Source organism: Rhea americana, unplaced genomic scaffold, assembly GCF_003343005.1.
Source record: "Rhea americana isolate MKP2758 unplaced genomic scaffold, rheAme1 scaffold_15, whole genome shotgun sequence".
Classification (NCBI taxonomy): Eukaryota; Metazoa; Chordata; class Aves; order Rheiformes; family Rheidae; genus Rhea; species Rhea americana.
The window spans coordinates 4,010,182-4,020,101 of record NW_028185594.1 but is presented as its reverse complement, the minus strand read 5'-3'; the positions used below and the strand labels follow the sequence as shown (position 1 = coordinate 4,020,101).

General features: G+C 35.5%; 1 protein-coding gene across 6 annotated transcripts in view; it reads right to left on the bottom strand.

Moving 5' to 3' along the window:
- Window positions 1–2,624: 2,624 nt before the first annotated feature.
- The window catches only part of ZDBF2 (zinc finger DBF-type containing 2), an 18,394-nt gene continuing 11,098 nt past the window's right edge, over window positions 2,625–9,920 (bottom strand). For 4 of the 6 annotated variants that reach the window (XM_085299361.1, XM_085299362.1, XM_085299363.1 and 1 more), the window contains one exon: window positions 6,193–9,897. In XM_085299361.1, the coding sequence (XP_085155487.1) occupies window positions 7,062–9,897 (2,836 nt within the window). In that variant the 3' untranslated portion in view covers window positions 6,193–7,061. Of the gene's footprint in view, window positions 2,960–4,750; window positions 4,826–6,192; window positions 9,898–9,920 lie in introns of those variants that run through there. The other 2 variants (XM_085299364.1, XM_085299365.1) reach the window with 2 other exon arrangements.

Here is a 9,920-nt window from a genome sequence, read left to right as displayed (position 1 = left end):
CAAAAAAAAAAAAAAAATGAAGGATTGTGAAGAAGAAATAAAGTTTGCTAAGTACAGGGGGGGAAAAAGTGAACAGTTTTTGTTAGAAAAGGCTATTTAAACTTGGAAATAGAAAGTAAAACGCATACTAGAACTTAGTGTGTTTTCTTCTAAACTTTAAAAAAGGTGCTTTCTACTAATGCATTTCATAAAACCTATTGAACAAATGCTAAAAAAAGAAGGAAGAATATTGAAGACAGTTCTTGACAATATTGAACACTTAAAGAGTTCCTCACATCCATAAAAATGCTATATGAATATTAACTAATTGTGGTAGGTGAAAAAAAAATGCTGACTTTGACTGCAACATTATCCTGACCTCAGATTCAATCAGAAGTACAATATGTTGCCAATAATTCAGGAAGTGACAACTTTCTAGAACAGACTGGAAAATGGAAGTATTAGACACATTTGGGAATATAAAGCCATAAAATATCTGTTACAGAGAATTCAATATGCTTATTTGTAATTACATGCAGATTGAGTCTAATCCCATCAAAAAGGAGGATCCTCCCCCTCCCCCAAGTATCTCCATCACAATTTGGGCAACTGATTGATTAGTCATCATTAGGTCAGAATTTTAATAAAGCTGCTTTCCTTATCTGGAGAAATCTGCTGATGGTCCCATACTGCTTTATAACTTTTATCTTCAACCTTCAAAAAGATATAGGTACATAACCTTTATAATATTCATTTGTTTCCTCTTAACAGTAGCTGAAAGGATCAAAAAGAACAAAAGTATAGAGATATCACTCTATCAAAGTATTAAGGAAATAAAAGTAACAAACTGAAAGGAAGACTGACTGAATCCAAATTGACTTACCACAGGAAGATGGATTTTGACACGTTTGCAAAAGTTCTGATAAGGCAAAGGTAAATATACAAAATGAATAAATTAATTGGTCTGGCTCCTGCCTCTGCTACATCTAAATCTCACTCTGCATTTCTGCCTCTCTCTTCATCTAAACATTTCAGTGTAGTAAGAAGCCAGCTATGTATGTGCATCACACCCACACAGGATGCAACCTGTATATTAAGGAGTAAGCCTACTCCCTTCACTTAATTCTTACAGTGCTACCTCCAAGCTATCAAACAACATTCAAGCTCTTTGGTTGAGCTAGCAAGGGCATGTTTGGGTTCTGCAACCGATTTGTACAACATAAATAACCAGGTATGCTATAACAAACACTTTCAGCTGCACCAGTGGCAATGTTGACACAGCAATCAGGAAAAGTTAATCAGCTTAATATACTAAGGTACATTTCTATTTGAGGATGGGAGAGATTTTTAAAAAAATGTATTTAAGAACACTAATATTGGGGAAGAATTTTTTCAGTTTTTCTTAAGGAAGAAAAATTGACCAAGATTGAGGAAAGCCTAGGTTTTGAATTACTAACACTACTGTATCACATATTTTACAATAATGAGTTATCTTCATATGCGTTTCATCAAAATCACTTCAAAAAAATCCAGGGCTAAAATCCAAAAAATTATGACATCCAGGGCTAYAGAACTGCAGAACTTCTGTGCATCAAACCCCTAATGATTCCAATGAACCAAAATAGCACTGAAGGCCAGTAATAAATTTCATCACAACTCTTAAAATACTCCAACTTGGACTGGACCTCCATTGTTCCTGACACCCTAAACCATATCATGAATTGCTTACATTTTACACAAAAAATACAACCACTAGATYTAGAATTTGGTTATAGTACTGTGTTTATAACTCTGGTTTTAGATCATTGAACTATATCTTTTGTCTTCAGTGCATTTGACAGCACAATAGTGAGTCACTATACGACCTGACTCAACAACTACATAATACATACCTACCTTTAGGTATGAGTTCRAACTTGCAAAGCATGTCCTGAAATTGTGACATATTGAGGCCTTAGCAAGAATACACCTTTCAGCCATGTATTGATCATCACTCCTGCAAAAGATCATGCTGGTTTAAACAGGCCCTGTTACAACAGCAAATGACTGCACAAAGTACTCTACACAAGGGATTCTATTGTTTACCAGAAAACATCTTAAATGTATTTTTGCACATACAGGTTTGAAGACAATTCTGCACACATTGTAAGATTATCATGAAGGAGACTGATTCGRTCTACCCAACTGTAGCAAAGCCAAGCCATTCTGCATAAAGTAGAAAACTACTTAATATTTTCACACTTCCAAATGCAGCTGCAGACTGCATTTAAGTGCACACTCTTAAAAAAAAAAAGTTTATAAGTTCTGCAGGGATCTGGCTTGCCATATGGTGCTGGTTTGTTTATTTCTTGCTACTAGTATGCAATTAAAAATATTTAAAACACATCAAATGCTTCTGCAATGTTATCTTAAGATGCCACTGCTTCATTTGGCACAGGATGGGATGGATCTTGGCTTCACTGAAATCAATAGAAGACTCCACTGGATCAAGATATCGCTCAGTTGTGAAAATCCGTTAAAACTAGGACTGACCTTCTTCAAAGACATAGCTTATTGCAGGCATTCTATAGTGCTCTCTCCACAACAAATGATAGCAATTAGTTTCAGTTAAATTACACTTCAAGAATAAAGAAACTACAAACATGCAAGTTCAGTCTTTATTTTAATAAAAGATTTGTTCTGTTGGAGGAATGAATAAATTTTTATCTGAAAAACATTACAAGCAAACAAGGAACAAAACCTTTGCTTCTGGGCATGCTCAGATCTATACCACTACACATTTTCTGAAAAATATTGTCTAGAATACTGCAATTCATAGCAAATCAATCATTAATGAAAAGATTCTGGGATTTAAATTGCATTACAATGAGRGGTACATTTTACTTTTCTTATCTGCTCCAAAAACATCAACAGTTCAAACATCGTTCTATTTCCAGAACAAGTATGAATTTAGATTGCTCCATTCTCAGGCAGATTTACCCTAGGGGAAAGAGAAAGGAAGATAGCTAAGAGAAATTATGAATCATCATCCCACTCCCTTTTAGCATTGCTCAGTGCTGTAAGTAGATTCCCAAGCACAGGAGCACATGTACCAGTCTCTCCTTCGCACTTCGGATCAGGACACCATCCGCTTCTATTTCTTATCACCAATTTATTTCCCAATGGAATATCCTATACTATAATTTATATCCTCACTGAACAAAAAAATTCAAATGCATGACTGAAAAAACATGTAAACAATAAGCCTGAAATTTAATGAGCTGAGGATACAATGGAAGAACATCTAGCAGTAGCATTGGACAAGCTTGTAATATCTCTGTGTTATTACAAACTTGTATTATGTTAAATGACTAAAGACAGTGGAAACAAAGACGGTAAAAAATTACAGTAGCAGGTAATATTTCAAAATACATTACCACATGTTAGAACACAAAAATCACAATGACATGTATTCTCATTTGGGCATGAATTCAGCATGAAACTTTATAAATACAATTAAATACCTTGCTGAATCCGCATCCCAAAGAGGAGCACTTTGATACCACAATCGAAAGAACATCAGATGCAAAATTGCAAGAACAAACTATAAAGCAAAAAAGCCCATTAGAAAAAGAACTGAAGAACTGCTAGGTGCAAGCATAAGACGTAAACTTTTGGGGAAATGTCATTCTGAGTTTGCTCAGCACCTGACAAAGGAAGCGTCTGGTTCACACTTAAGGTATACAATACAAGTAAATAAAAAAGCTGCTTAATATGAGATTGTTTTAAGTGATTGAATGAGTACTTTGTGATGAAAGAGACTTTTAAATTTTGAAATATATAAAAAACGTAAGTATAAACTTAGGATGGTCAGAACTACATATATGTAAAATAAGACATGGTTGGGAACACYTGTCTAAACTACTACTAAATATTCTGTGTCTAACTAGAGCCTAAAAACATGACTTTGATCCTCTTTAATCCAGTTATCTTTCTCTGCTTTAAGACATATTGAAACCCTGGCAAACATCTTTGTTCACTGCTGTCAAGAAAACTCCCTCCTATGAACTTCAGTAAGAAACCCTTTCAGTTCTCAAGCTTTCTATTGGTATAGATTCCACAATCATTACTCATTTTGAATTTTCAGCCATGCTGCTAATGAGATAATGTGCTGTTTAATAATGGTAGCAGAATCCAGACCATTTACTTAATAAGGAAGTGTGTGATTAATTTCAAGACCACAGAAAGCTTTCTTCCTTCTCACACATGATTTTTTTGTGTCTCTGTAACCTCTTTTTTTTTTTTTGCACATATCTTCATCAGTTCTCTTTCCAAGTCAGTTTCTAAATTTACTTCTATTATCACAGTCTCTCTTTCATCTTTATTAAGCATGCACAAGAGGTTTTTAACAGTCAGAAGTGAGGCATATAATAAAATCTGAAAATACAGCAAATCTTATTTTGACACTGTTAAGCACAGAAGTGCTTCCAGACTTGTACCCCAAATTTTATTCTTTAAAAATAAAAAAAGTTGTTAGATTTCATACTTTAAGGAAAATATATAGGTACTTATACTCTTATTCAAATATAATACATTTTTTCTTTAAAAAAACCCACACAGATGGAGGGGCCTATTATTTACAAAAGGAAAAAAGATATTACATGCTAAAAAATTAGTCATTATATAGTCCTCAAAATATATGGTTTCAAGGAAAAGTTGTGTGCTGGAGGAACACAAACTTGCAATAAACAAGTATGAAGAACAGTATTTTTGACTGTAAACAAATACTCACTAGTGTTTCTAAAGTAGAATGTGCATCAATTCTTATTCACAAACAAAACTATCCATACTCTTCATCTGTACAATACTGTGGAAAATGAGCTGGGAAAAGTTAGGAAACATGGGAAGATAGGAAAACTTTTTCATATCACAAAAATATGTTAGAATGGGACTTATCTATATAGTTAATTTAAAGCTTTGCTTTAAAACATAAASTTTATCTTAAAAAAAATCTTYTTGCTTTAAAACTTTAATCTAAAAACTAGCCTTCCTATAAAAAACATTCCTTCAAAATTTTGCTTTTAAAAAAATCAATTTTATATTAGACAAAATATTAAATTATATAGGCACAGTTAGTTAACAGGATAAGAATTCATTATAACCCTTTGTTTTCCAGTGACTTATGATAGAGTCATAGGATTGCGTCAACTGACAATTGTATGGAAAATACATCCTGGAAATCAACTTTTATTTTGAAATTATTAAAAAAAAGCTGTCAGGCTAAATTTGATTTGCAAAAGAATTGTTTCCAGATGGCTTAACTATGTGCACATCTTATTTATCATGGGAAATATGCACATGCATCAAGAATTTACCCAAAACATTTTTTAAATTATGAATGTTTTATGATGACAGCTTTTATATTTACTTCAGATATTATCTCTAAAACAACATTTTAAAGTCCACTATTATCTCAGTTCAAACTAGTGTTCATGGGGAAGTTCACTGGATTCTGGATTTTTTTTTTTTTTTTTTTTTTTTTTTTTTTTTTTTTTTTTTTTTTTTTTTTTTTTTTTTTTTTTTTTTTTTTTTTTTTTGCAATGGAACAGTCTTGGGTCTTGTCTTTTATACATTATTCTTACATTCTGAAAGATTTATCACGTATGTATATAATCCAAAAAGACCTTTAAAACAGGATAGATGTATGTAATACTCCCAATTGTAGATTTACAAATGAAAGCCCCGATTCTGATATTTAACTATATGCTTAACTCAATACAAATGAATAGTTAATCTTATATTGAGTTTAAAGCACAGAAGCATCTGCAAGACTAGTGCTTATATCTCTTAAGCACACCTTAATAGAATAGGCTGTCACTGTTACATCTCTTAAATAAAAACTATGGTCTTTTGTACCATAGGTATCATCATAGTAGTTTGACCATCAATGGCCAAACATGAATTTGTATGGATGTTTTTATTATTATTTCATCTAAATGTCTTAAACAGATATTTAAATATGGAAGCTTTAATAAGTTTAGGTGGATTTTGCTTTGTGTTTCATTTTAAGTATTTTACCAACCTTTTAAAAAAAGAAAGAAATTTTCAACAACAGTACACAAAAATTTAGACAATGCATCCAATTAAAATCCAAAAAAGCTCAGGAACTCAAACTTAAGGTTGAAATTCTAGAACAAATCACTGCTATTTGTTCATATCATACCTCTTCCTTCCTCCCCCCCCCCCCCACTAAGAGATGTGGGATTTGTAGGTAAACTGAATCAATAACCTATAAAAAAAAATAAGCCTATATTTCTTTTTGAATTTGAGATTTCATTATAGCCACCACCATTTGAACACTGTCCTGGATAGACATATTTCTTTACCAGCATGGTCCATTATTGCTTGATGAAAGCCCACAGTGACTTTTTTTGTCCAAAATAGCTGATTTGGACAAGGTTTCAGAAAAAGAAAAAGAAGTCTATATAAATACAYGTACAATTACGTATTTTTGAAAGCGCTGAACTGATCTGAATTGTATCATACTGCATTAATTTCAGTGCCACTCCATAAGAAGTATGTTATGTGTTGAATTAGGTGTGCATATACACAAACACAAAATATATACATCTAATTCACCCCAGACTGGTATATCTTCATTTAATTTCCAGTAAAACTGAGTCATTTAGAAGTAGATGAAAAAATGAGAATAGGCACAACTAATTAATACAGCTCTTAATTTACCCTATTATAGTGCAATATTATGCACTGGTAATATCATAAAAAAAACAATATGACACCATTTAAGCCTGTAATTTTTCAGATGTATAGGTGAAGTCTTGTAAATAGCGTTCTAAGTGCTTTTAATGCAAATACACAACTTCTGCAGCTTTACACAGTAGAACAGTGCAATACATAATGTGCCCATATTACAAGGACAAGCGCTTAGTTTACAGTTATACTTGTTTCACATTAGACTGGCTTGCACTTTCTGCAGCTCTAGCACTTCAGCTGCTTTTCTATGACCACTTTTCCCCCCCACTTTCCTCTTTCTCAATCTGTTTCCAGGTGCTGGCTATATAAAAGAGTCACTGTTTTGGTGGCTAGCTCTCACCTGGTAGGACAAGACAGTTTCGAAGTAATGGTACAGCAGAGGTTCTTCTAGAAGGTCGATTCACAGTGCTAGGGTGACCCCTATCTCCACTTACCTCCCACCTCCTTATTTTGGAAGAAGTTTGCTCTGGCTTCTTCGGAAAGGATCCCAGTGCGACTTTCTGCTGCTTTTCTGGAATCCCTGTGATGACTGTTGAGTTCAGAAAGGTCCTCTTCGGTTTCTTCCTTACCTTCAACTTTTTAGCATCAGGCTTTTCTTTCTTACGGTGCTTTCCCACTGTAGTCTTCTTTGTCTGGTGCCTACAAAGGGAGAACGCAGAAGACTTCTGGGCACAAGGAGGGAGTTTCCTTCTTATCCCCTCTTTTTGCTGTTTTTTAGTTACAGAAGTTTGTTTGCCTGAGGTTACTCGGTTTCCTCTCCTCCTCACAGTACATCTGACAGACATAGGTCCTGCAGCCTTTTTGGAAAAATTTGGTTCTTTATTAGGGCCTTCTTTTATCCTCCATCTTGCCTTTGGATTCTCTCTTCCCAATTGCTCACTCCTGATGGAGGTCAAAGAGGATTTGGCAGCTCTACACTTAAATGGAGTTAGTCTACCATCTGCTTCCACCTGAGACTGATGAGAGTTCAAAGGTGAAATGGCCAGGTGTTTGAAAGAGTTCTCAGAGTGATCAGATACCAGATAATCTGATCTTTCTGTGGAAACAGAAGATCCATCTGTCTTTTGACTTGAGGCTCTACCATTCCCTTTACTTGGGCCTGGCAGGAAAGACACTGAAGGTGAACTATTGAAGTCTGACCAATTAAAGGACTTTGACGGCATACCCTCTCTCTTCTTCGTGTTTGCATCAAAGCTGAGACTCCTGAAAAGCTGTCGAACATGGGAGGGCTTTTTGGTCTTTTCTCCACCTGTACTCTTAGGAGGCGTTTTCAGAATTCGATTTGTCAGTGGGTCATAATACTTGAAAGAACACTGTTTATATTTATACCTTATAGAGTCCTTGCTATCTGTGGAGCAGCGATTTCTCCTCATTTTGGGAACATCTGTAGGTTTACCTTTACATTGTTTAATCTCTGGACATGAAAGCACATAGACCACCGTTTTGGGCTGTACAGGGCTCATAATCTTGCTATAGGACTCAGGAAGTTTAAGGGCACATAGCCTAGTTTTCATGTTCGGAGTGTTTTCATTCTCTGGCCACACAGTGTTTACTTTTTGATCAGCTGGATCAAGTTCTCTTCTAGTCATTTTTCTTTTTGCTACAGGGTAGTTCACTAGACTTGTTTGGGTGCCACGGCTGACTTTAACCACCTGGCATCTTGAAGCCAGGCGCCATGTCCTTTTCCTAGGCATTTTAAGAATTTGTGGATTGCATAGTGTATCTGAGGCTAAAGATGGGTTACCAAAATCAGAGCCACCACTTAAAGCATCATTGAATTCCGGCAGCGCTTTAACTGGCGCACTTTCTGTTCTATTACCCTCAACAGTATCCTTCTTTTTTTCATCTTTCCGCTTTTTCTTCATTCCCTTCCCTGCACATTTGGCTGAGGATTCACTGTCAAAATAGCAGCGAAAACGACCTTCCCTGAAATCACGCACAAGTTCTTCAATTTTTATATCATCTTCATACATTATTTGAGACCAAGTCTTTCCCACGAAAGAAGGAGGCACATGAGGCAGAGCTGGAAGAACTGGTTCTTCCGTATGAACTATTACATCCTGTTTCGCTGCTTCTATTTGCTCCATTGACTCACTTTTTAAAACAGAAGAGAGCTGTGCTCCATAGTCTTTATCTTGCAAATTTATTTGGACCTCTTTCAGSAATTCTATACTTTTTATAGCTGCCTTAGGTAAGTCTGCTCCTGACTGAACAGGTGCATCACAGTTAAAACTCACTTCAGAGCCYTCTAAATGAGTATGGTCCAGAAGCAAAGAAAAAGTTAAACAGGGATTCTCTTCTTTGAAAGGTAGTTCTTTAAAAGTTGTTCCATGGCAATACTTCAGAATAACATCTTCAATAGTTTCATCCACTGAACTTTCATCTTCTCTGTTTGTCTTCATTTTTTTGCATCTTGCTAGCTGTGGGGACATCCCAAGATCTGGGCAGCTGTTGATACCCACAGTATCCCTGAGATGGAAGTCAGACACCAAAGTTTCACCCTGAGTTTGTAAACCATCGTGTTTTAATAGAGCTTGACCTGAGGTAATACATAAAGAATTGCTGGGACTGCACATAAGATTCTGACATAGAGGTTTTTGCTGTGAAACTGAAGGGCTTTTTGGGTGAACCAGCGCCAGAGCAGGATTCAAGGATGGGTTCAATAACACATCCTTACTGCACACCTTCATTCTTTTTTTATCACATCCACTATGTGGAATCATATTTGATGCCACCAAGTTCTCTACATTTTTTACTACTTTAGGATTAACAGAAGAACTATGAATTAAAGGACTGACAGAAAAATGTTGAGGTACTGGGCTCACAGCTGTAAACTGGCCTTCATGGCTCTGATTTGCAATTGGAGTATCTCTCAGGGTATGCCCTTTTTCACTGCTACAAATGCCCATAGACTGCTGAGATATTCCTGTAGTATGTTCCTGTTCTTTTTCTAGTTTCTGAATAAGTGCTTGTATTACAGAAGTTTCCTTTGTGCCTTTGTGAGACAGGCATCGAGCAGAAGATCTCCTTTCACAGATGGACTCCCRGTCCTCGCTGGAAGCTTCCTGTCTGCTTCTATTATTTTTCTCTGTATCTTCTGGAGATAGGCAAGTATTTCCAGCAGCCTCTGGAGTGAGCGGGAGTGGTATGTCATCATAGGTTGGTCTAGAGGAAAAAAAAAAAAAAAA